Raw genomic sequence first — 26,035 nt, forward strand, 5'->3', positions numbered from 1 at the left:
GATATCCCAACCAGGAAGGGTGATATATTGAAATGTAAAGGAATATAGGGACAAGCAAGTACAGTACGTGGATGGATGGATGGATGGATGGATTGATTTGCAGCAATCAGTCTCAGCTAGATTGTGAAAACATTTTTGGGCACAAACCACACTCTGTACCTGTGCCTGTTCCTGCTGCTTCTTCAGCTTCTCCAGCATATCCCGGAACTCCTCCTCCTTCTGCTGGGCATTCTCCATGGCTGCTAGGTTCTGCTCTTTGTAGGCCATGGCCACAACTGCCAGGATCAGATTGACCAGATAAAAGGAGCCCAAGAAGATCACCATCACGAAGAAGATCATATAGGGTTTCCCAGCAGCTCTCAGTGTCTGAAATACAAAACAAATACACTCCTGCATGTGCTAGCTTAAGGAACTGCACAGGAAACTATGGAGATACGTGATAATATAGATAGTAAATATAGGACAGACAATAAAATGTAAAAAGTCATTTAGAGCATCCAATAAGATTTTTCCTCTTACAGGATTGTTTGTTTTTTGTACTTTTGATTTAAAATTGAAGTGTCATATTGGTCTGTCTTTAAAAGAAAATCTAAGCATTATTTGAAAGCTGTACATTTTGAAAATTAGAAAAAAGAACACAATCTACACGTCCTGCTGAATTGGACAGTCTTCTGGGCCCGGTTTCTCGATAAAGGTCACTCTTAGCATCTTACGAAGACTCTAAAGATATATCTTATGAAAGGTATTTGTTTTTCTATATACGTTTCTCAAACAATCTCTTACAAGATAGCTCAAGGGAAAGCTTCTTAAGTGCAACCTTAATATGCACCAGAAAACCTGATTGGTTGACGTCAATGGCTTGAGAATTGATTATTCCCTCAATGTAGCAATTGCTTGCCTGCCAAATGAGAGAAAGTGATGTTCTTTGTAAATATAATACTGCAGGAATGCTTCAAAATATTACATAAATCAGAACTGGGGAGAACCTAAAAATAAAATACAAAATTAACAACTTCAATCATCTAATGGTAAATATGATTTTCGCCAACTGGAATCCCCCTTCCTTCCCAATTAATAAATACATAATCATCAGCACATGCCTTATGTTTCATTATGAATCCGCACGTTACTGAGGCCAATTCACTGTGCATGCAAAGAGCACGAACAAAACCCAACGAAGGTTGTAGTCATGTATCAGACAAAATAATTTTATCATATGGATCAGTTATTTTTTAGTTAAGTAATGTTTGGTTATGAAACTACCCATAATGACCTTAGTGTTATTTTAAAAGAGCATTATGAGCTGACAACAGATTTAAGAGACCGCTACGAGAGGTTCAGACCAACCTTACGAAAGAATATCTTATGGAAGATATACGTAACTAAGAACGTTCCGTGAAACACGTTGGAGCCGAGACAACTTAAGGTAGAACTTATGAAGGAATAGCATTAAGAAGATTTCAAGAAACCGGGCCCTGGTCAATAATAGCTGCAACATGAAGGATTGTGACAGAAATTTGACCAACAGAAAGCACCGCTTCATTGGTATGTGTTCTGGTACATAAAAGCAGCAAATAGGACCTGCACTCACTTAAACCAAAATGACCAATCACAGACCTGCTGATAGAGATTCTCCCAGCTGTCCTGATTCATCAGTCTGAACAGGGACAGGAAAGCCCAGCCGAAACTATCAAAGCTGGTGTATCCATAGTCTGGATTTTTGCCAGCTTTAAGACAAATGTAGCCCTCTGGGCATTGCCTACAATGTATAAAAGATTTCTTTGAGAAAACTTAAATCCCATTGACAGGAAAAAAATCAATGCAATTTAGTACGTATTTTGGCACACAAGTTAATACATTTTTCCCTCATAAATTAAAAAAAAATGTAAAATAGGTCAACTAATACCTATTAGTACAATTCATAGTCACCTGCTGTTAGTTAACTATTTCTCACTATAAATAAATCAAAGAAAGGTATCCAAATTTACCCAGCACCACTGGAGTTTCCACAAATAAGGGCATCTTTGGCATTTTTCTGAAAATATTGGTTACCTAAATTGTGGGGGAAGATGAACAGACAAGACACAATGAGTGCAATCTTGGATGGAAATTATTCTTCTAAACAAGAGTTTCACAACAAGGATCATTACTGCATAGAAGGCAGTCAACTTATGGCACTTAACCGGCTATAATTTTCTAAGCCTATAATTAGTTTTTATTGCACTTAGTTTTCTCTGCTTCGGAATAATCAGCATATTTAATACCAACATGGAAAACACCACATAAAAACACGTCTCCTTACTATATCACTCTGACCTCTGAGATCCTTAAAAGGCCCCAGACCTGGATCTATCAACGGTTTCTAATGATACAGATACCTGCATTTGGAAGATGTAATGTGACCACCCCACCTTCCTGTTTTAATATAAGTCCCCCTCCCCTAGGCAATACTAATAACAATGACACTTTATTGATCCCTTGGGAAAATTCTCTTTTCACCTCTGTTTTCAGTGAGAGCAAGCATAGCAGCAAAGGGCAGCCATCTGCAATGGCACCCACGGAATTGCGGGTTCAGGGTCTTGCTTCAAAGACCTGTGACTTTCATGTTGGAGCCGGGCTTGAACCGGTCACCTTCCGATCACTGGCACAGAGGGTTCGGCCGACTCAGGGAATCATGTTCTCATAGAAGGAACTAACCCAAAGTTCCTCTTTAGAGTATAAAGATTTAAGATTCAAGGCTCTTCCCATGTTTCTACATAACCCATTAACAAGGACAAGATTAAGTACTTACTTTTGTCGTTTATGTATTCGGTAACGTTCAAGTCTGATAAATCAAACTCTGTGAAATTTCCTGTTTTGATGCATTTATGTTTTAGATGTCCCATAAAAATCTGTAGCCCGATTAATGCAAATACGCTTAAGCAGAAGACAGTGAGGATCAGTACGTTGTACAGCTTTTTGACGGACTGGCATAAGGCTTTGACAATGGTTTTCAAACCTACGGGAGAGAACACAGAATACTCAGTCACTTTGTGTCACAGGCTGAACTGAGCAAAAAAATTATACATGTGCAAGTGAGATGAACAGCAAAGATCTTTGTGAATGGAAATATTTTCATTTGCCTCACCTTCTCTCATGAGATGAAATGCATCAGATATACTAGATAAATAATCAGATGTATTGTATAACCTATCTTGAAATTTCTACCATTCATATACTGTATAACAATATCTGGTGCATGTTTCCAGAGACATAAGCTGCTTTTGATTCAGCATACTGCACAGAGCGTACTGCACAGAGCGTACTGCACAGAGCATACTGCACAGAGCGTACTGCATACTGTAACCAGTATATACTGTATATGGTAACCCATATATACTCTATACTGTGTTCTAGTTCATGTAGCATCCAGCATGTCAGCTTTTTCATAAAAGTTTTGTAGCAGGCTACATTTATGTGACCTCTCCATGAGCCTTTCTAATACATAATGACCATTTCCTACAGACAAGGCATCGTTTAAAGTGGAGAATTTTAACCAGTATGCTGCAATAACTCAACAGGAGTGCAGTGAAAAATGATCAAATTCTACAAAGAACGTATTACAAATAAAGCGATTTAAAATAATAACTAAACGGTTAGCTTACCTAAAGTGTCACATCAGTTAAACCCCGTGTATATTTAAAAGGACAAGGACATTGCCTGACTGAATAGAATTACAAAGGCAATCAGGGCAAACAACTGTACATACACTATCTGCCAAAGTATGTAACATTTTAATAAATAAATTACAAATCGTAAGTAGGCTATACATTAACACATTATTAGACCTAGATATAATAATCAAAATGATATCAAGTTCATCCTCTTGCAGGCTGTGATTAGAGGGCAGTATTTGGGGTTAAATCCCAACACCAATTTCTTGTGTGTACTGTATACTTGACAACTAAAAAACCTGTGCCTTGCCTATGGGAAATGTAATAGGGCAACGTTAGCAGCTAACGTTAGCACGCTCACTGACTTATGTAGAACTGCTAACTTGTTTTGTCCAATTAGTCTGTCGTGGGTTCGTTGTACTTTGCCCTCTCTTTTAAAAATGAAAGTAGTTTCAGCAAATTGGCAGAACTCTTTCTGGTGGCCATCAGGTCCGGCATTTTTTCCAAGTTAGACAGTCAAAACGAGGCTGTGACGGCCCGCCGCATTGCATTGTGGGATGCAGTGGGCGAGGTACACTGTTCTTGTGCATACTGGTGATCTTTTCAAAACCAGTACAACATCCAGTTATCTTTGGCATACTGCAGATTTCATATGTCTCACGTACTGCATCCAACATACTACTTTTTGGTCCAAATAAGAATATGGAAGTAGTAGAGTATGTGGTTTTGAAAACAGCCATAGTTTTCAAAAAAATCTTAAGATTCTCAGAAAGCAGGTCTAAAATTCTGTCAGATGTAATGCAAGAGGAGACTCTTCAATGACACTGACGGGTCTAGGGAAGACTCACCTGGAATTACTGAAATAGTTTTCAGTGTCCTTAATACTCTGAAGGTGCGAAGAACTGAAAGGTTCCCGAGATATGTATACTCTGTGACAAAGCTGCAAGATTAAATACACGATTATTAGGAATTCTGTCACGACAAGACTAATAAGACTTATGACAAGATATGTTACCTTTTACGAGCGATACGTATAATTAAATTTGCCCATAAATGTAACATGATTTTATGCTATTTTTATATGAATCTGTAGCAATGAATACAACTGTGTTGCTATAGATTAAATTCCATAGTGGTATGAAGAAGAGAAGTATAGCACTTACGCCATTACAACAACAGTAAAATCCAGCCAGTTCCAGGGGTCACGTAGGAAGGTGAACTTCCCTATACAAAATCCCCTTGCAAGGATCTTTATGAAACACTCAGAAGTGTATATACCAGTGAATGTATACCTGTCCAGAAATGAGAGAGAAGACACTCTAACCTATACAAACACAACGTTCAGTCGGCACTGTAACATGAATGCCCATGTCTGGTTATTAGAGAAACCGTATGACCTACTCCACATTCTTTGTCCAGTTCGGTGGGTTATCCAGGGTCATGAACACACAGTTGGCCAGGATGGTGCACATGATGAACTTGCTAAATAGCGTTGAGTGAACAGTCAAGGACAACAAGCTTTATCACACTGGACAAATGGTCAACAATAGCATAAAATCTGACCCTGATGACGAGTCTGATGTACAAAACCATAGTCACATGAGTTATGAGGGTAACACTTTACTTGACGGAGCACAAATACTTTGTATTAACTCACTTACTACTGAAGTACAAATTATGGACAAATCATGGACAAATATAGTTGACATAAAAGATGCGTCACAATTCATTAATGATGAACAAACGAGATCAGTATTTCATTTGTTACTCATTACTTGCTCCTTCAGTAGTTCCTTCAAAAGTTCACACAGGTTTATGAAATTAACAGACATAGTAACAAATATAGTAACTGCTTGAGATAAAACATACATCATGATTTATTAATAATGAATTGACAAGATCAGTATGTAACCAAGACTTACTCTGTGGTTAATACATAAGTAAGAGTATAATACTATATTATTTGTGCCCTGTCAAGTAAAGTGCAACCATCATAAATCATTCAGTACAATCCAGCTACACTGCTTAATAATGAAAGGATGGCCTGCATGTAAAAGGATATCAATGCACCAGAATCTTAATTGACAGCTTCCTTATTGGGTTGAAAGGGCTCAAGATATACAAGGAATCTGTGGCATTGAAGCGGGAGATAATTTTCCCACTGTTCAGAACCATGAATGTCTAGAAGCAAAAGAAAGGACAGAGAAGACAGAGAGGGTAGGCTCTACGTGAGACAACATCTGTCACAGATGCACATTTATCTCATCAAATTGAATACCTGAAGATGAATCTTTTGTAAAAAAAAACAGCAGAAGAAGCTATTTCCGATGTCACTGGTCTGCAGAGCTGCACTTTTGGGCCAGGCAACAAACGGGACGTGATGTCACAGACAGGCTCAACACTGCTTTTTGACAATTCTAACCATAATAGAAACAAATGTCAGAGTCGCACTTAAAACTATATTCAAGTCTAATAATATTATTAATAAAAATCTTTATTATAACTGCAAGGAAATAGCATCCCATCCAAGGTGCCCAATGCTGCATGAAATCCACTGCAGGTCTGCCTATGACACTGACAGGAATAAGGAGTAGGAAGATTGTTTGGAAGGATGAATGAATCATCGTCATCCTCACGCATCATTTCCCGGCAGTTAGATGCAGAAGGAACCAAAATAGCAGAAATAGCACTTTGTGAAACTGCATCTAAATCTACTTCATCCCAAAGACTCACCATTTGATTACCGTAATATGGGTCTAGATCCTCCAGGGGAGTGGACACCATTCCAGACGGTATGTCCCCATAAATAAATGGCAGTGGTTTCCATTCCTCCAGATCCTTGTTGGGTTCAGGGACAGGTTTCTCATCAGGGTCATCAGGTACCACTCCTTTTGCCCTATAGGCTTCCTCCTGGGCAATCCGCTTCTCGATGTTGCGGATAGACTCCGGGGTAAACCGGTTGAAGTTGTCTTGTCCAAACAGTATGGGAAGCTTCTTCATTTTTTCATCCTGTGCTTTCACAATGTGAAGACCTTAAAGGCACTGGAACAAGAGCAAACAGGACAAAATTATTATGCAGTGAAATCAAGGAGTTTATTAAGCGTTCCCATGAAAAATGGATGTACATCCTCTACAAGAAAAGCATACAGCATACACATGAATGCATACACTGATTTTCCTGAGTTTGATGTGCCCCTGGGTCAACAATGGAGGGGCTTACATTTCAATTCTTTAACCAATCAATGTCTTCATTGTATGGCATCACAGCTTTAATTAAAACCAGTGTTTTCTGTTATGTGGCAAGGTGCGCAGTTTTCTAAAGTACCTGTTTTATTGTGTATGCCTTTTGTTTAGGGACATGACATAGATACAACAAAGGAATCCCATTGCCTGCAAAGGCTGTACAGATCGAGCAATGTAAGGGTGCATCTTTATGTCATGGTACTACTACTACTACTACTACTACTAATAGTAATAATAATAATAATAATAATTAGAGATTCACCGATCCGATATTCGGATTGGTATAGGCGCCAATCCAGACCTATTTGACGGATCGCGTATCGGCCATGCGTGACCGATCCACGTCCTATACTTAATTACTTATTTAGTTTTTGGCAATCTCTAAAAATATCTAAATATGTTTACACAATCACACGACAGCTCTTTCCCATTTTACATGTGTTTTTGTGGCATTCAAATCGAACGCTAACGCTGTCCCTCAGTCTTTTTTGCTACTCAGTGGGTGTGAGTACAGTATGAGGAGCATAGTACGAGGAGCGTAAGATAAGACCTTACGATATGGGAGTATTTTACGCTTTTAACAGAAACCAGTAGCACAGAGATTTGCAATCTTTGTATAATAAAGTTTTGAGAGGTGGGAATAGCGTTTAATGTACAATCCCACTTAAAGCACACGCAACGGATGGTTTGGGAGTCGCTGACCTGGACTGTCTTGCGAACTCGCTGCAGCTTGTGATACAAGAGGGGCTGCCATCGCAACAAAGTGTAACTGAGCTGATGCCAATGGGAGAAAAATTGTGTTAAAATTTTAAGCATTCGCCACTTGTGTATACTTGCTTTGAAGATACAGTTTTCATATTTAACTGCAAATGCCTCAAAAACTCTTAAAACAAGACGTACAAACGAGGTGGAACAGTACGTTATGTATGTTTGTTGTAGCCTAATTAAATATTTTTTGTCATACATTTTTTCCATCGGTATTTATTAGCTTAAGAAAATTAATATATAAATTATAACAAAGTCGAAGACCAAGGACATGGTGGTGACCTTCTCTAATAAACAGAGGGAGCAAGTGGCAGGATCGGTCAGCATAATCCACGGGCAGACAGTGGAGGTGGTGGAGGAGTACAAATATCTAGGCACTATCTTTGACTTCACCCTAAAGTTTGCCTTCAACACCGTGGACATTCTAAGGACATGTCAGCAGTGGCTGTATCTCCTAAGGAAGCTCAACAGCTTTGGGGTCAACAAGGTCATACTCAGAACCTTCTACTACTCCTTCATTGAGAGTGTCCTCTGTTTCTCCATCGCCTGCTGGTATCACTCCACCAGTCTTCTCAACATAGGGAAAGTCTGCTCTAAGATCATCGGACTCCCGGTCAGCAATTTTTCACAGAACCTTCTAAACACTGTAATCACTGTTGCACTTTACGTCAATGTGTCCTTGTTCAACTGCCCTGTGTGCCTTAATTGCCCCTCGGGGACAAATAAAGTTTTTTAAATTAAATTGAATTGAATTGAATTGAAAGTAAAAACAGTTCTTGTATCGGAATCTATATCGGTGTGGGCAGTTGTGTATCGTAATCGGATCGGAACTGAAAAAATGTGGATCGGCCCATCCCTAGTGCTAGCCATGGTCGATAGTGGCATGAGACAGTTCCTTCTCCACTATCTGTGGTGGATCCGTACAGCACATCTGAGAACAGAACAATATACCTTGGTGGAAAATGCGTAGTTCAGAAGATGATCCATGAGAAAGATAACATCCAAAATTGAAGTCTTTCTCAAATTGATCGGAAAATGGCTGGTTAAACTGGTTCTGCTCAACTGTCACAACACATTGCACCTCAACTGAAGTCCTGAGCAACAATAATAATAAATAGTGACACTTTTAGTGATCCCTGAGGGGAAATTCTCTTTTCACCTACCCAATCTTGCTCTCTAGAACATACACACAGGCAAGAACAAGCCTGGCACTGAAGGTTGCCACCTGCAGCAGCGCCCATGGAGCTGAGGTTAAGGGCCTTACTCAAGGGCCCACAGACGGAACTATTTTGCCGAAGCTGGGTTCAGACCAGCGACCATTCGATAAAAGCCACAGAGGCTTAGCCCACTGAGCCACACACCGTCCCACTCAAAGCTTCATGAACAGTCAGTCAATGAACCAGCTCTACAAAAGATAGCTGCTAACTTCCCCAACCAGGAGGCGAGATGGTCTTTGCCAAAGAAAGTGAAATGTATGCGAGGTTGCACTTCTGGTCCTTGAATAACCTTATTAGCTTGTTGCTTTGTTAGATGTTGTTGCGTAGCTCCTGCTGTAATACTGCTTACACTTATACCTGAGCATTCATTGGATGCTAAGCCTAGCTGCATTTATGCTTAGTTGACTTCTTGACAGCATGCATGTTCGCAATGTGCCATTCGCCTCATTTCTACGTCACTATGGACAAAAGCATCTGCTACAAATGTAAGTGCAATCTGACCTATTCATACTACAGAAGCTGTAGCTGTACCTTATTGGGAAAACAGGCACTTCACACTGTATTGGAGACCGTGACCCTTCATCGTCACAGCCCTAGTATCTTCTCCACATAAACTCTGCACCTTCTAGGGCAGGGGTCTCCAACTCCGGTCCTGGAGAGCTACTATCTAGTAGGTTTTCTGTCCCTCTTGGCTTCTGATGAGCCACACCTGTTCCTGGTATTTACCTGAGAAGAGGTGTGGCTCATCAGAAGCCAGGTATGATAGAAAACCTACTGGACGGTTGCTCTCCAGGACCGGAGTTGGAGACCCCTGTTCTAGGCTATCTGCCAGGGGAGGCACCCTTGTCTCCTGAACCTTCTTGCTCAGCACCAAGTCAGTTATTTTTTTCTGATAAAAAAGAGTAAGAAAAGCTAACATCATAGTCAATCTCAGTCCCAAGAGGGAGGCCTCTCCATTACTGTAAATTTTTCTTCTTCCCATTTAGTTTAGAATGTTTCCACCAGACCACAGAGAATCAGTCCATATAGGAGGAAACACTCATGCATTTCAGTTCTCTTGGCAGCAATATATGAAATGTAATATGCATTTTACCAAACTGTTTGAGGTGTTGACATCTCACTGCATTCAATTGCCAAGCTCATGCCCTTGTCCACATAGAGCTTTGTGTAGCTGTACGCAAACTGCTTCAAAACAGATACAATCGTATGATCTCATCTATTACACAGTCTTACTGTATTTCTTGAGATAAATACAGTGGTGAATAAAACTTCTTATCAGTACAAAACACTAATCCTAATATTCTATTAAGATAAGTTCTGCCACACAAAATGTAGACATACATCAGAGAGCATGCAAACGCCATACACACAAGATTCAGCCCTGGTGGTGTGGGTTGACAGTATTACTCACAGAACCATGGTGCCACCCCATCACTGGTTCCCCTGAGAGCTATTTTTTGTTATCCTCTGTATTTCCACACTGTACTTAATTTTGCCTTGTTATTAGTAATGATTGGGCAGCTCTGACATGTTTAGGAACTACAACAGGAAGGACACAAAGTCAACACCCCCAAAAAAATAATAGGCTAGTGGAAAATGCCAGCCCCTTCTGCATGCAATACTTAAAAAAATGATCCAATGTACTTTACAATACAGCAAAAATATATTTATTGTGACAATTATGTTAATTTCCATAAAGGGGCCCTATTGTGCTCAATGTCAATGTTCATAACGTTATTTTTGGGATCTACTAGAATACATTTACATGCTTCAGTGTTCCAAAAACATTTTTTTCATACTGTACATCTGTTCACTGTCTGTCTTTAAACAATCTGTAAGCCCCACCCCCGATTAGCCCAGTGTGCTCTGATTGGTCAGCTTGCCCTAGATGTTCCCCTGTCTTCCAGTCTATAGACAAATAGGTGGCCAATAAAGACTGTGTTACAAGATGACTTCACGATGTTACGGAAGTAACAGCTGATATTCCAAGGAGATATTTCAGGCAGATTAGAGTGGTTTCTGTGGTGAGAGTTACCCCTTCGGCATGAACCTTGTCGACCATTTACCTGCACATAAAGCTATAAAACACACTAAAGGAATTGGAAAAATTGAAAAAGCATAATAGAGCCCCTTTAAAATTTAAACAGCATTTGTTTTATATCAGGGGTCTCAAACTCCAGTCCTGGGGGGCCGGATCCCTGCACAGTGTTTGGTTCACCCTCATTTAACACATCTGACCCAACCCCTTGTGCTAATTACCACACAGCTCTTAAGCTGAATCATTTGTGATGGAACAGGAAAGATCTAAGCTACACAGGGCTCCGGCCCCCCAGGACTGGAGTTTGAGACCCCTGCTCTACATGATACTTTACTCATTATGTTAATACATCTCAATAATTAAAATGCAGCCAATGCAAAAATTTAATCCAGTTTTCCAAAGGATCAAACACACAGAGGCTGAAATTATGGGACTAAAAATAATATGTAGGTTGCATGTGTATATGTATAGGCATTGTGAAGCATTACATTAAATGTACTCATGCTTTCCTCGCCGTAGGACTTGCCCAGACTTTCGCGGTGTACAAATGACCTGATGCCTGTACCATGAAGCCGGATTTTATTTATTTATTGATAATGTGTTCATTGGGGCGGCATTAGCACTGTTGCCTCACACCTCTGGGACCAGGGTTCGAGTCTCCTCCTGAGTTACGTGTGTGGAGTTTGCATGTTCTCCCCATGTCCTCGTGGGGTTTCCTCCAGGTACTCCGATTTCCCCCCACAGTCCAAAGACATGCTGAGGCTAATTGGGGTTACTAAATTGCCCATAGGTGTGCATGTGTGAGTGAATGGTGTGTGACTGTGCCCTGCGATGGGCTGGCCCCCCATCCAGGGTTGTTCCCTGCCTTGTGCCCATAGCTTCCGGGATAGGCTCCGGACCCCCCACGACCCAATAGGATAAGCGATTTGGAAAATGGATGGATGGATGTATTCATCCATTCATTCATGTTTAACCGGGTAAATTGTCAGGTTTAAGATAGTCTGGGGTAAATGTAAGTGAGCAAAGATGAACTTCATTTAAACTGAGGTAACTTAAATCCGACAAGTTATCCAGCTAAGCAAAAAATAATATCGTAATACAGGCCCCCGGGCGTCAACGGAAGGCTACTATCCAGGGTACTGAAGGGTACGTATATTACTTATAAGGTCACCGTATGGTCAGTTAAATGTCTAGGTTAAAGTTACCAATTTATTTAATTTATTATATTTATTTATTATAATTTACAAAACATCTTGCGAAAACTAGGCTATGAAATTGACGTATTTATCTTGTTTGAGGCTGTAAGACAGAACTGGCAAAAGGCGTAGCAATATGCTTCTCAAAAATTTGAATTTGATTGTTATAGAAACTATATTTAGACTGAAGGAAAACTTGAAAAAAATGAAATCCGACGATTAGGCCTAACAATGGCGATAGCCAAAATAATTAGTATGCCTTCGGGCACTTGTATAAATTACACTACATAAACATTTGTTAAGACCGTTTGTGTATTTGCATATAACATTGATTCACACGTAACGTATTTGCCTCAGAGAAGCCATTTGAGCTTACAATTAGGCCTAAATCCTACTCGGTTTCACGAACTGTTAAAATATAAATATGTACATTATGTTTCTGCAAACAAACTAAAGCAAGAGACCATTCAAATTGTGTAAAGCGCCGTGCCTTTAATTATATAAGCTGAGCAAAGCAAAATAGCATACAGAAAAAGTGATATAAGTTTAAACAGTGCCTTGTTTGATGCACATTTTAATGTTTCATTGGTTTATATCTAGGAATCTTGTAAAGCCTGATAAGGTAACTTATCTTAAGGTAACTGCCCTGTGCAGAGACCAGATTCAGCTCTTATACACTTTGTCGAACCGCCCTGCCCATCCAAACTTAAGCACTGAGAGAAAAGAAAAACGAAAATGTGTCATATAGTATTGTTTTTCAACATGAACGGAGTTCATATTATATAGAGTTTATATTATACATTTACAGTAAATAAATGTAGGCCTATACCTATAATATTGATAATGGTACGTACATTTTAACGATCCCATTAAAGAAAATAACTGAGAAAATTATGTTCTTATAAACGTGTTTCTTTTCCAAATTTTCTAAATAAAATAAATTAACCCACTTACCAAAGTGTGGTGTGCGCACTAAGAATACTGAGCTCAATCCTCTTCTTACGTCAAAATGAGTAGGAAGATAGTAGATAGAACTTTTTTTATCGGTTATGCACAGAGCAACACACACAGGAGAACCGCACTTTCCCTTCACTCAGCACGGAGTATTTTCACGTAATATTTAAAATGATACGCAGTTTTAGTAATACGCCTCAAAGACAGCGGTCTAGATTTGAGTAGGATACTGGGAATAATATAAATCAAGTTTTACAGTTTGCATACTAAATTGCTGCAGGTGCATTGCCAGAATAAAATCCTGACACCAGAAATATCCATATTATAGGAAAAAAACAAGAACCCTATGTATTTTGTATATCTGTTGTACTTCGTCTTTAAAAAGCGAACTCGTCTTTAAAGCCACCTTTGAGAGCTGAAACTTACCATGATCACTCAAAGAGCTTCTGTGATGGGGGAGTAGTTTTCTCCTCAGGGCGTTCCGATCCGCTTTGGGTGAACTATTAGAGATAAGTTAGGCCTATATACGCAAGTAATCAAGAATCTTCTTTAATAAGTATTTCCCAGGGATCGGTGGGTAATGGAAAAGAGGAAATGAATCAGTAGCCTGCGTCTCCGGACACTCGATCGTTACCCAAAGACAATGACGCCAGCTCCGCCGAGGATTGAGGTTTCTAAGGTTCTCCTAATCTCCATGTACTAGACGTCTGTGACCAGCCCAACTACAATTTTTTTTGTCTAGTCCAAGTAAAGAAGCCGGTCTAGGCAGACATGGGTGTATGTTCAGTCCAATATAAGTTTAAGTTGGACATGTTAATATAGCCAGAATTTTGGGAGGCGAAAATAATTGACATTTGGCCTATTACTTAGATTCTTCATGATCTTCTGCATCAGTTGTTATTTTACTATTATAGAATTGTATTGCGTCTCACACCTTCTACAATGCCTTTTTTATTCTCGCATAAAGTTAACAGGTGGTTAAACTTTCTGCGCAAATGACAGTAACGCGTTATAACGATTGTTTCCCATTGATGACTTATTTCATTATTACAAAATAAAAGCACCATTGTGCGCTGTATCGTATCTTTACTGACCCTATACATGCAAATATAAATTCTCAATTCAAATAATGCAAATGTTCATTACAAGTAGCCTATCTTACATCCAAACACAAGACACTCTCCTTTTTTTAAACCCTCTGAAAACAATAAAGAAATCTAAAAAAATAAATAAAAGTGATTTGTGATACAGTCGTTTGGCGATTATTTCGTTTCCAAATAAATCTAGATAACACAAACTCGGGTGTTCCTGGACTGCTTGCCACGCCTCAACTCCATGGCCGAAGCTCGCCAATTTCGCAACCGTTAGCAAGCCCACTGGCGACATCTGGTGGCTCACAAAAATTACAGCACAGTCGCGTACAGTAGAAGATATTGCCCGTTCATTAAGGACAGTTCTTGTAATTCTGGTCCTGGCCACCCCCTGGTGGAAGCTGAGTTTAAATACCCTCGATTGAACAGCCATTTGTTTACATTTTTTTAATGTTATTGTTCTTGTCCTTTATGTCGTCGTATTAAACCGATTTTGTGTACGTTATCCAGAATATCTAGTTCTTAATTTAAGCTTGATGAAGACTTCAGATTGTTGGAGGAAATCCTACACGCAAAGTCCGCACGTAAAACTGTTAAGATTTGAACGAACCCTCAACCCTGAAGTGCAAGGAAATAGTGTCACTCACTTAGCCATAACGCTACCCATGTAAATACCTAGGAAACGTATGAGGTGGTTTCCTTGTGATTCCACGTTCTTTAGTCAATCACTATCATTTACCAACCACCAGGTTCTGATATCTGTTGCATTTTGTTGTACATAGTCCCCAAAGAAATTTATTTGGAAAAGTATTGTTTCTCTCCCCTGGCTCTGCAAGTCGGGAGTTGCACGTTCTCCCCGCATCGTCATGGGCTTTCCTCTGGATTCTCTGGTCTCCCCCCTGCTAAGGTGAATCAGAGTTGCCAAATTGTGTGTGTGCCCTGCAATAGGTTGGTTCCCCATCCTCGGTTGTTCCCCGGCTACCCAATGACCCTGCATAGGACAAGTGGGTACGGAAGATGGATGGATTTCCAGCCGTTAAAGGGATGTTAAATAATATAGCAGTAGCTAAAATTCCCTGTTAAATTTGTTGGATTGTGCAATTCAGGTGGAAAGTGTATGTGTGCCATTTCAGAAGACCCAGCTACAGTACATACACACATCTTACAATCATTTATCCTGGGCAGAGCCTTGGTCAATCTACAGCATGCCCATAAAGTCTATTTACAATTTCAAAAATTTATTACAAAGGCAAATGATGACAGATATGTGGAAATTATTACAAAATGAGACATACATATTTAAGTATTTTTTGCCTCATTTAATACACCTCTATATGGTCACCATTAGTTGCACAAAGCACATCAAGACGGTACTGGATTCCTTGCCACGTTCGCTGTAGCATACCCTCATCATTGGTGGCACTGGCATCAGTGATCCTCTGCTTTAGATTAGTGATGTCGCCAAGTTCGCTGTAGCATACCCTCATCAATGGTGGCAATGGCATCAGTGATCCTCTGCTTTAGATTAGTGATGTCGCCAAGTTCGCTGTAGCATACCCTCATCAATGGTGGCAATGGCATCAGCGACCCTCTGCTTTAGATTAGTGATGTCGCCACGTTCGCTGTAGCATACCCTCATCAATGGTGGCAATGGCATCAGTGATCCTCTGCTTTAGATTAGTGATGTCGCCACGTTCGCTGTAGCATACCCTCATCAATGGTGGCAATGGCATCAGTGATCCTCTGCTTTAGATTAGTGATGTCGCCACGTTCGCTGTAGCATACCCTCATCAATGGTGGCAATGGCATCAGTGATCCTCTGCTTTAGATTAGTGATGTCGCCACGTTCGCTGTAGCATACCCTCATCAATGGTGGCAATGGCATCAGTGATCCTCTGCTTTAGATTAGTGATGTCGCCACGTTCGCTGTAGCATACCCTCATCAATGGTGGCAATGGCATCAGTGATCCTCTGCTTTAGATTAGTGATGTCGCCACGTTCGCTGTAGCATACCCTCATCAATGGTGGCAATGGCATCAGTGATCCTCTGCTTTAGATTAGTGATGTCGCCAAGTTCGCTGTAGCATACCCTCATCATTGGTGGCAATGGCATCAGTGACCCTCTGCTTTAGATTAGTGATGTCGCCGTGTTCGCTGTAGCATACCCTCATCATTGGTGGCAATGGCATCAGTGATCCTCTGCTTTTGATTAGTGATGTCCCGTACCTTTGTTTGCAATGTGATTAAAAACTTAGATAACCACTGAGTACATAGAACAAATCTGATGAAGATATCTCATCTCTTGATATGCCTTTGTAATACATTTTTGAAATTGCAAAGAGACTTTATAGACACCCTGTATATGTTACTGTTGGTCTCTCTGGGAAAAACAACAAACCAGCAGCATACATTTTAGCTATTTCTCTCACAGTAATCTTTGCTAATACTTCCCCACTATTTTCTCCATTGTTATAAACAAATCGGAGTGCCACTTTACAATCAGGCTACCCAAATAAAAAGTTTATGAATGGTTTATAATCTGGTTATTAATTAGATTGTATCACTTTGTAAATTATTAATAGGCAATTTTAAACAAGTTATAAGTTTTCTTTTTCATTAATGAAGTTACTACCATTCACAAGTGGCAAAAGGGAAGCTTATTGTAAAGTGGTACTCAAATCTGTTTGGTATACATTGTGTTTCTTATCCTCTTAGGCTACACTGAGGCATTTTAATTTACAATTTTACTTTTATTTTCTTTTACAGGGATCACAGAGCATGACACACACCAGAACAGGGCAGACAGGTGGAGGAACCACAGAAGCAAGGACCGAAACATAGGAGAGGACCACAAGGGATACAGACCAGGCAAAAATAATGGCAGGACAAGGCACTGGATCAGGGACTAAGGCTTGACGAACAAAACGGGGAACATCTGGAGAGTCGGCGGGGCCAGAGGGTGCCGACGGGCTAGCATCACCGGAGGGTGCCGACGGGCTAGCATCACCGGAGGGTGCCGACGGGCTAGCATCACCGGAGGGTGCCGACGGGCTAGCATCACCAGAGGGTGCCAAGGGGCCAGCAGGACCAGAGGGCACCGAGGGGACTGCCGGGCAGATGGGCACAGAGGGGACTGCAGGGCAGAGGGGACTGCAGGGCAGATGGGCACCGAGGGGACTGCCGGGCAGATGGGCACCGAGGGGACTGCAGGGCAGAGGGGACTGCAGGGCAGATGGGCACCGAGGGGACTGCCGGGCAGATGGGCACCTAGGGGACTGCAGGGCAGAGGGGACTGCAGGGCAGATGGGCACCGAGGGAACTGCAGGGCAGATGGGCACCGAGGGGACTGCAGGGCAGATGGGCACCGAGGGGACTGCAGGGCAGATGGGCACATAGGGGAATGCAGGGCAGATGGGCACCGAGGGGACTGCAGGGCAGGAGCTAGAGCGTGCCGCGGTTTCTCTCCCCATGGCCACAGCAGGTGCCCATGCAGACATTGTTGGGTAGGCCAGGGTCTGGGCAGCTGGCGTACATAGTGTGTCCATATTTCCTGGGGATGGAAACTTGGCCTGCCCCTCTTCTGGGCCCCAGCTTGCACCGTTGACCTCACCGGGAATTGAGACCAGCTTGGTGCGAGCGTTGGGCTGAGGTGGGGGTCCACGGAATGGGACTTGGGATGAGGCCCAGAGAATCCCACTCCTAGTCCTCTAGTTTGGCATCATCTGGGTCAACTGAAACTGGCTTGGCGGCAGCCAGGGAGTCAGGCATCAGCCTAGTGGCCGGGGGTTGGGCTTCAACCCAGTGGCAGCCGGTGGAGATAAGAGAACTCCATCAGCAGCGAGTCTGGAGGCTGCGAGGTGGGTGCCTGCAGGACGTCAAGAGACAGGGAGGAGTCGGGGTCCTTGGGTCTGGTGTGGGTGGGACGACTGGGTCAGGCGTAGGCGAGGTGGCCCTTCTTGATGGCAGAGGTGAAGTCGGGCTCTGGAGGCGAGGCAGAATCAAAGACGGCCCTTGCTGGGCCAGGTTCTGCAGAAGTCGGCCTTGCTAATATCTCTCCTGCCCGCAGGGGGAGTGCGCTAGCCTCAGGCACTCTCCACAGGGGTGCACCACCACTCCACGTGTTGGTCCAGAAGGGCAAAATAGTCCTTGGCCTGCAGGCATGTGGCTCAAGCAGATCCCACGACTCTGGAGACCTTGCGGTTTTTCAGAAACAGCGAACATGGTGTATCCGGTCCATGGGGCATACGGGAGCCCGGAAGTTGAGGTTGACATTTTGACCACAAAGTTTCTTTAGCAGTCCAGTCATTCTGTCACAACAGGCAGGACAAATCACTTAAGGGCAGGTGTTTGGTGAAAAAAAAGGGGTTTTATTGAAGTAAAACCAACAAGGACTGTAAATTAAGATCACGAGGGATCAAAACAAGAGGCTTAGAATGGGGATGGACATGGGCACGTCAGTTCCAAATCCCTTTTTTTTAACTAACATTAGACACAGGACCCTCTCTGTCTGAAACACATTGCTGCAGGGGCTCCCAATACCATTATATGTGTCATCTGACTGGGTCTCACAGGGTCAGATTTGTACCAAGCGCATTATGTGTGAAAGACACACATTAACATACCACTGGCCTCCTGTACCGGTCGTGCCTCAGCCTTGTGTCCAGTGGTGCCTATGATGTTCTCCAGGCCTCTGCCTGACCCAGATCAGATAATTGGCTAGAAGACAGAAGAGTGGTTTGACTAACATGTCATGTTGAACAAATATCTACCTCTTATGATACGGTTTCCATTATTCTCTCCAAAACACCCAGCGAATATCTCTATGGTATTTATGTTTAAGCACTGTTTGCTTACATAATAGTACACACTATAGAATTATGTCTGTGTGTTAGATTTCTCATGACCTAGAGAATGGATGGACAGATGGATGGATTTCTGACAGCAGCCATGTTCTGGATAAGCAGCTATGGAAAATGGGCGGATGAATGAATGGATATTAGAGTTCATTATATTGATTACATTAGGGCTATTTGAAAATGTGTTTCTTCATTGGTGAAACCGTGGTGCATCAAGCTCTATTATATAGATATGTTATTTTTTTCATGTTTTGTAACTTACTATTGTTTATCCTTTCTGTTGTTAAGAACTCAAAAATGTTTGCGTATGCATTCAAGTATGTGTACTTATTGTGGATTAAAGGCATTTTTGGGTTAAAGGAAGCTAAAGATTTTACCTCAATTTTTTTTTCTTAAATTATTAATTGAAACTAGTTAATTTGGAACTTTCAGGACTGCACATATCAGAAATAATACAGTTACAGTGCATATGTATTATGATTACAAAGTGCAACGGGATTAAACTTTAGTTGTTTACTTCCAAACAGATTATCAGAGTTTATTCAGAGACTTATACAGGCTCCAAAAAAAGGTCTACGGAAAGCACAACTTTAAAACTACACAAATACCGTGTTGTTGTATCGTTAACAAACACAAAACTATCTTTAAACCAAAGTATGCGAGAGCTCAGCAGAAATCAACATAAGTGAAGCTATTTTATAATCATCAGCAGTAAGAAAATATTGCAACACAGCGCCAACACAATATATACTCAATCGTCGATTCTCAACAACAATCTGATAGGCCTTTAGCAATTACAATTAAATCATTGGCATATAACAGATTTTTTCGTAATTCAAATAATTCTCTTGGCTATTTACTCTGCAAGCAGTAACTGCATGGAAGCTGATTCAGTAGGCGGGCTAAACTATAAGGCCGAATTAAACTCTGCCTCTTTTGCACGACTAATGGCGGAGACACGATTGGAAAAAAGACTTTATTCGTTTTTCGAGAGCTACAAGCGGAAACTTCGCTTGGACTCCCCGACAGATCAGAAGGCAGCAACTGGTCTACAGGAACATAGGATGACTAATGAGGTGCGTTAATTCGCTTATAGCCTAACCACCACTCCTCATTTGTAATTTGTAAAGCCCATTTAAATTAAAACCGCATGTAAGGGACCAGTTCCTTTATAATTATGGTCTCATCTCACTACATTTCAGGATGAAGCAAGTGATAAGAAATGTCTGGTTTCACTGGAAAAATTCACAGACAAGAGGGGAACGAGCTCTATACCATTAGCTTGCTTTAACTTCATCAATTCCATCATCGGATCAGGAATTATAGGTAGAGAAACAAAGTTTGAACAAAACGTAGTGGTATAATTCAATTTTCAATGCTTAACGATCTGATTCCGGTATTTGTTAAATAAATCATTAAGTATATTACTCACTGATCATGTGATTTGCCCGTTTTTTCCAGAATGAATGAAAGTTACTGAGCGCCTGGGCTTGAGATGTATTTAAGTTGTTCAGCTAGCAATCACGTTTGTGTAAAGCGTTTCCATAAAATGTTAGAATCATTCTTTATAGTTCCCGTCCGGTGTTAATATAACCTGGTGTTCCAGCGTTCAGTCATACCTGTACAGTATCTTCTTCTATTGTATCCACTGTTAAAGTAATCTAATTATCTTAAAACGTCTAAAATGTTTGCGATGGATGAATGATAATTTCCATGGTTAAGACCGCATAGACTCCTGGTTTAAATAAAAATCTTCACGTGATATCTTCAATGATTTCCTGCAGGGCTGCCTTACTCAATGAACCAGGCGGGACTTCCTTTAGGGATTGCGCTCCTGGTTATCGTTGCCCTCATTTCTGGTACAGTGCAATCTTGTGCTTATAATCATAATGATTATTTAACAGTTGAAAATGTTGGTACTGAAAATAATTAGTCTGTTAGTCTTTGTGTATCCCGTCTTTATCCCCAGATCAATCTTGTTTAAGATGATGATTAATAATATAGCGACAACAATACAAGTTAATTTTGCAGAATGTTATTGTGTATTATAACTCTGGCTCCCCACATTGTTAGTGAAAGTTTCTCTGTTGCAGATTACTCTATTATCCTGCTGATTAAAGGAGGGAATCTCTCAGGAGCCTGGAGTTACCAGTCATTAGTACAAAACACGTTTGGCTTTATTGGATATTTGATTCTATCTGTTTTGCAGTTTTTATACCCTTTTATTGGTAAGACATCAATGATTCAATGTGTCCTTCAGTATTTGCATTTGAGAAATCTATTTAAAATGTCATCAGTAACATATCTGTATGTGTAAGGAGACTTGATCAGATTTTTTTTAATAATTAAAAAACTATGTAAGAAAAGACTAAACTAATATATTTTAAAATGTATAGACTGAATCATTTTGTACATAAAGTGCTTCAAAATATTGAGCCAGATATGATTTGGATTGAAGATGAATCAATAGATTATAACAAACCTTAGGGAGAAAGTCTAATGAATTTCAATTCCTTAGCTATGATCAGCTACAACATCATTACTGGTGACATGCTGACCAAAGTTTTCCAGAAGGTACCTGGAGGTAGGTGAGGCTTCATCCTTAACTCATAACTGATGATGATGATGATGATGGTGTGTGTATACATTTATAAACATAGGCTAATTTTCACAAGATATCATCTTAACTGGCTCATTCCAGTCTTTTTTTCCCCCTGTTGATCAATGAACACCTGTTAAATAAACACATAAATGAAATAAAGTTGCATGTTAACAACATAATGTCTGTCATCAATGATCATTGTTGCATTTTTAAATTTGTGTGGGTATGTGTTTGGTTAGGGAGAGAGATTTTATTTTTAGCTGAACATTGTAATGAAAACATTAGTAAATATATATATATTACATATCCTTTCTATGAATGTATTTGTAGTCGGGCCCGATCATCTTTTTGCCGAGAGACACTTCGTCATCTTCCTGACAACGATTCTTTTCGCACTCCCGTTGTGTCTCTATCGTGACGTATCGAAGCTCGGAAAGGTGAGAACTCTGCTCGCTGCAGCATCGCCTGAAGCAGCCCGAGGATGCTTAAGTTTTTTGTTTTATTTCGTCTTCTTTCGCAGGTGTCTTTAGTCTCGATGATCTTCACCATCATGATCATGAGCGTCGTCGTCATCAGAGCTGCCACTCTCGGCCTTGAAATGTCTGTACTGATTCTTTTCATTGAGCCATTTCAGAAGACATTCCATACGTTTTGCTCCCCTTTGTGACTCTGGAAACTTGTCTTGTATGTCTCTCTTTTTCACTTCTGATTTAGAAGATTTTTACATACCAGCTTTTAATTTTAATTCACTTGAGTTCAATTCATGTTATTGGGTACTCCGGTTTGCCTAGAGGATTTTCTAGTTCCCTGAACAAGAAGCAAAAGCCAGAAGATGGCATAGGAGAGGAGAAAAAACTTAGGTTCTAGGGAGGAAAAATGTTCATTTTTCATGACTATTATAGCCAATTAAATTTTAGGATAAAATAAGTGAATGGAAGCACAGGAAACATAATGCATGTTTGATAAAAGATTTATTTTAGCATTGACATGTGTGGTTAAACTGCTGTGTGATTCCAGACCTCCGGTGGAGAATGCATGGTCTTTTGCCCATTGGAATGCAATTCAGGCAATCGGTGTGATGTCTTCTGGTGAGTCCTTACAATCCACCGGTGCTGTGTTTAACTAAAGTAATGTAGTTTGGTTCCAGCCCTGGCTTCATCTGTGAGGTTTGCAGGTTATATCTTCATGTCAGTGCAGGTTTCCTCCATAAACTCCAGTTTTTCCAAAAGAATACAGTTGGTGGCTTGGTTTCTGTAAACTGTGTGATTATGAGTGACAAGTGAGTGCTTTCCAGTGTGTCCCCTGTCTCGTACGCTCTGCTTGGATAGGCTCTAAGTCCACCATGATATCGCACTAGATAAGCAGTTATGGATGGATGGTATAACAAGTGAAACTGTTCATAAACTACTGCAAATGGCTAGGTTGGCATAACTGATGACTTCTATTTTTTGAATGACTGGCATTAATTGGTACATACATCTTAGATCCTTTCTCCCTTGCAGGGTTTATATGTCACCATAACAGCTTCATGATCTACAATTCTTTGAAGGAGCCCACCCTCAGCACCTGGTCTCGAGTCACACACATCTCCGTCAGCTCCGCCGCGCTCATCAGCTTACTGTTCGCAACAGCGGGCTACGCTACCTTCACTGGGTACACGCAAGGTAAACGCAATAAAAGCCAGTTCGAAATGTGTACTTTACAAAATTGACGCCACTAGAGGGCGCTGCAGTTCTGCGGTATTAGTGGTGAAGTTTTGGGTCTTCTTTTAACTTTAGGAGACATATTTGAAAACTACTGCAGAAGCGATGACTTGGCCACGTTTGGTCGCTTTTGTTTTGGGATCAGTATAATAACAACCTTTCCTCTTGAATGCTTTGTGACTCGAGAGGTATGAAATATATATATATATATATATATATATATATATAATTTTTAAACGAGCTAATAGCAGAGCAGTTGACTTTTTTTTTTTTTTTAATTCTTCATTTATTGGTTGTTTAAAATATTATATGACGTAATAGAGATTTTGTGCCTTTTGCAGGTGGTGTCAAATGTGTTTTTCCATGGAGTGCTCAGCAATGTAGCCCATGTCGTTGTTACTGTGGTGATAATCGCAGTATCCACAGTAATCTCCCTAACGTACGACTGCCTGGGCATTGTTCTGGAATTAAATGTAAGGTTTTGATCCTGAGCTGGTTACTTGGTTAGACTGATAGTCAGAATGTGAGTTTGTATCATAATTTTATTGACAAACACTTTTGAATATGTGTAGGGAATATCGTTTTCCTTTTTTGTGTGAGAGCAGTTAGATGAAATTGTCTGAATAAGAAGATTATCTACCCACAGGGTCCAGTACAGTTTTTGGATCCCATTAAAGCATATCACATTGGGCCGCTAAACCAATCCAACTATATTCCAAATTTTTAGGGCCTCTGTCACTTAGGGCCTTTTGAATCTTCCGAACTTTCCACCCCTTTTCGGAGCCCATCCCTGCCCCCTGACAACTTTAAAGATGTCTCCTTGCATGATTGTTCAGTCATGTGACTGTTTCATGTGAATGTTAGCGAGCAGCAACACGTGTTTAATCTGTGTGTGTGTGTGTGTGTGTGTGTGGTTTTTTTCCCCAGGGAGTTCTCTGTGCCACTCCGCTGATTTTCGTCATTCCGTCAGCGTGTTACCTGAAGCTGTCTAACAACCGATGGTTTCAGGGAGAGAACTTCGTTTGCTGCATCCTCCTGCTGGTGGGAGTGTGTGTCATGGTCATTGGTTTAGCCATGACCGTCCTGTATCCCCAAGACTGCTCTCACGGAGCGGAGATGTTCTACTGCATCTCAAACGTCTCTGCCCTCAATGCAACGCCATCTAGCACGATTTCTGTGCCAGAGGTTTTCAGTGTGTCTCCGAATGCGACCAATTTCTGAGATGCCTGCTTAATTGTGCTTAATTTAAAGATGGTTTCACATTTTATTCCCTTTTACAAATTAATAGTAATGGTTAATTACACTTGTAATATGTTTATATAAAATATATAGTTATCAACAGTAACTTTTTTCTAGCCTGAAATTTTATGCAAACTTCTAAATTAATGTCAAGTACAATACGTATCTACGTTAACTAAACCAGAAAAACAACCTGAATAAGGCTTGCAGTGGATTATGGATGTTATGAAAAGAACGGCCACATGACGGCGCTATGAAATATATTAAACATTCCTACTTGCATCTGTATTTCAGTCACGGCTGTTGTAGTACTTGCAAGGTTTTTTTTTTCTTTGTGGTTCAACGTTGGTGAAACTTAGTAAAAATAAACCACTTAAAAACAAACAAATGCGACCATAACCGTGTATTTTGGAGCCCAGATAATTCCTCAAGTGTCGAAAAATTGGCTTTTTAGAGACGGAGCAAAAGCATTTTTGCAAAATAAAGTAAAACATTGGTAACGTTGTAGTCAACATTATTTTTCTCCCTCTTAACCGCTAATAATGTAAAAACGTGCTTGTAATTAAAGTGAAGGACAAATACTGGTCTCCTGCGACGCCAATTTCACAAAATGTGAAATTCAATAACTGCATGCAATAATTCCGAAGGATGCTGGCATGTTTGAGCTGTTGCAAAATGCGGAATGTGTCGGAAAATTAACTATCTTGAAAGACGAGGACGTAATTTGGCTTTGAAACTAATGTCACGACATGAAAACAAAGCTTGTTTGCTTTGTGAAGTGGGTCAGATGGAGTCTTTTTTGGATGACGGGTTAATGCACGGCGGAGGAATCGTAGCAAAATTACTTGGGAATTTTAGGATCACTGAAGGACCTCTACAAACCTTACATGGATATACAGATAAACAATATACAAAACACTTCTTGTTGCTTCGTGTCATATATGTGATTTGTCCTACACAATGAAACCAACACATTTCCCCGGCCAGGGTCGGGGGGGGGGTTGCTTCCCCCTTAAGAGACGCGTAGTTATTTATTGCACCAACGGAAATTAGTACACAGATTTATCAATGTATTTTTTAATGCGGCAACGTTGATGTTTAAGCAGTTTTAAATCGCTGAACGGAGCCTTCCTATAATTAAAAGTAAGTTTCTTCTTGAAGCTATGACGTAATTGTCAAACGCATCCTCCCTCCCACTTCAGTATATCAGAAGTCATTTATCTGGCCGTGAAAAACTTTAAACATGTCTTAAGTCACTGAATATGCGCAAATGCGCACTTGTCTGAGTTTTCCTTCGTAAAAGACTTTGAATCAGTTAGGAATGGACAACCTTGGTGTGCAAGGTACTTTGCACCGTCTACCTCCAGCTACCAGGTATGTTTCAGAGTTTCTTTGGCATGAAACCGTTATACTTGCAGTGCACTGCAGTAAGGTAGCGGAGGAGAAAACAATGTCAATGCATAACTCGTATAACGTTA

At 40.7% G+C, this 26,035-nt stretch overlaps 3 protein-coding genes and 1 long non-coding RNA gene across 6 annotated transcripts in view; 2 read left to right on the top strand and 2 right to left on the bottom strand.

The window, feature by feature from the left end:
• scn1laa (sodium channel, voltage-gated, type I-like, alpha) overlaps positions 1-13,742 on the bottom strand; it is a 37,765-nt gene extending 24,023 nt beyond the window's left edge. Inside the window, exons 1-10 of one of the 2 annotated variants that reach the window (XM_023797207.2) lie at positions 13,493-13,742; positions 6,387-6,695; positions 5,716-5,834; positions 5,055-5,144; positions 4,817-4,945; positions 4,502-4,593; positions 2,792-2,998; positions 1,989-2,052; positions 1,618-1,759; positions 160-366 (exon numbers count right to left, since the gene is read on the bottom strand). In XM_023797207.2, coding sequence (XP_023652975.1) covers positions 160-366; positions 1,618-1,759; positions 1,989-2,052; positions 2,792-2,998; positions 4,502-4,593; positions 4,817-4,945; positions 5,055-5,144; positions 5,716-5,834; positions 6,387-6,653 — 1,317 coding nt within the window. In that variant the 5' untranslated portion in view covers positions 6,654-6,695; positions 13,493-13,742. Of the gene's footprint in view, positions 1-159; positions 367-1,617; positions 1,760-1,988; positions 2,053-2,791; positions 2,999-4,501; positions 4,594-4,816; positions 4,946-5,054; positions 5,145-5,715; positions 5,835-6,386; positions 6,696-13,066; positions 13,232-13,492 lie in introns of those variants that run through there. The other variant, XM_023797289.2, reaches the window with a different exon arrangement.
• Positions 13,743-16,939: 3,197 nt separating this feature from the next.
• On the bottom strand, positions 16,940-20,779 carry LOC111850014 (uncharacterized). Its single transcript, XR_002839692.2, has 3 exons — positions 20,633-20,779; positions 18,780-18,873; positions 16,940-18,464 (listed from the first exon to the last, which is right to left on the bottom strand). It is a non-coding gene; the product is annotated as an uncharacterized lncRNA (long non-coding RNA).
• slc38a11 (solute carrier family 38 member 11) lies at positions 19,872-24,845 on the top strand. Its single transcript, XM_023823336.2, has 12 exons — positions 19,872-20,089; positions 20,216-20,339; positions 20,798-20,872; positions 21,107-21,241; positions 21,532-21,597; positions 21,946-22,052; positions 22,136-22,215; positions 22,633-22,703; positions 23,118-23,279; positions 23,394-23,506; positions 23,660-23,791; positions 24,246-24,845. The coding sequence occupies exons 1-12, from the start codon at positions 19,892-19,894 to the stop codon at positions 24,537-24,539; spliced, it is 1,557 nt and encodes a 518-aa protein (XP_023679104.2). The 5' UTR covers positions 19,872-19,891; the 3' UTR covers positions 24,540-24,845.
• A 783-nt stretch (positions 24,846-25,628) lies between these two features.
• The window catches only part of cobll1b (cordon-bleu WH2 repeat protein-like 1b), a 35,749-nt gene continuing 35,342 nt past the window's right edge, over positions 25,629-26,035 (top strand). Inside the window, exon 1 of one of the 2 annotated variants that reach the window (XM_023831383.2) lies at positions 25,629-25,931. In XM_023831383.2, the coding sequence (XP_023687151.2) occupies positions 25,879-25,931 (53 nt within the window). In that variant the 5' untranslated portion in view covers positions 25,629-25,878. The remainder of the gene's footprint in view (positions 25,932-26,035) is intronic. The other variant, XM_023831296.2, reaches the window with a different exon arrangement.

The sequence above is a fragment of the Paramormyrops kingsleyae genome, chromosome 1, assembly GCF_048594095.1.
Source record: "Paramormyrops kingsleyae isolate MSU_618 chromosome 1, PKINGS_0.4, whole genome shotgun sequence".
NCBI classification, from domain to species: domain Eukaryota; kingdom Metazoa; phylum Chordata; class Actinopteri; order Osteoglossiformes; family Mormyridae; genus Paramormyrops; species Paramormyrops kingsleyae.

Bases quoted from the DNA above. Each gene is read 5' to 3' on its own strand.
- slc38a11 (XM_023823336.2), top strand. From the start codon at position 19,892: ATGGAAGCTGATTCAGTAGGCGGGCTAAACTATAAGGCCGAATTAAAC. The intron at 23,280-23,393 runs GTAAACGCAATA...TTTTAACTTTAG, and splicing joins CTTCACTGGGTACACGCAAG to GAGACATATTTGAAAACTAC. The intron at 23,792-24,245 runs GTAAGGTTTTGA...TTTTTTCCCCAG, and splicing joins GCATTGTTCTGGAATTAAAT to GGAGTTCTCTGTGCCACTCC.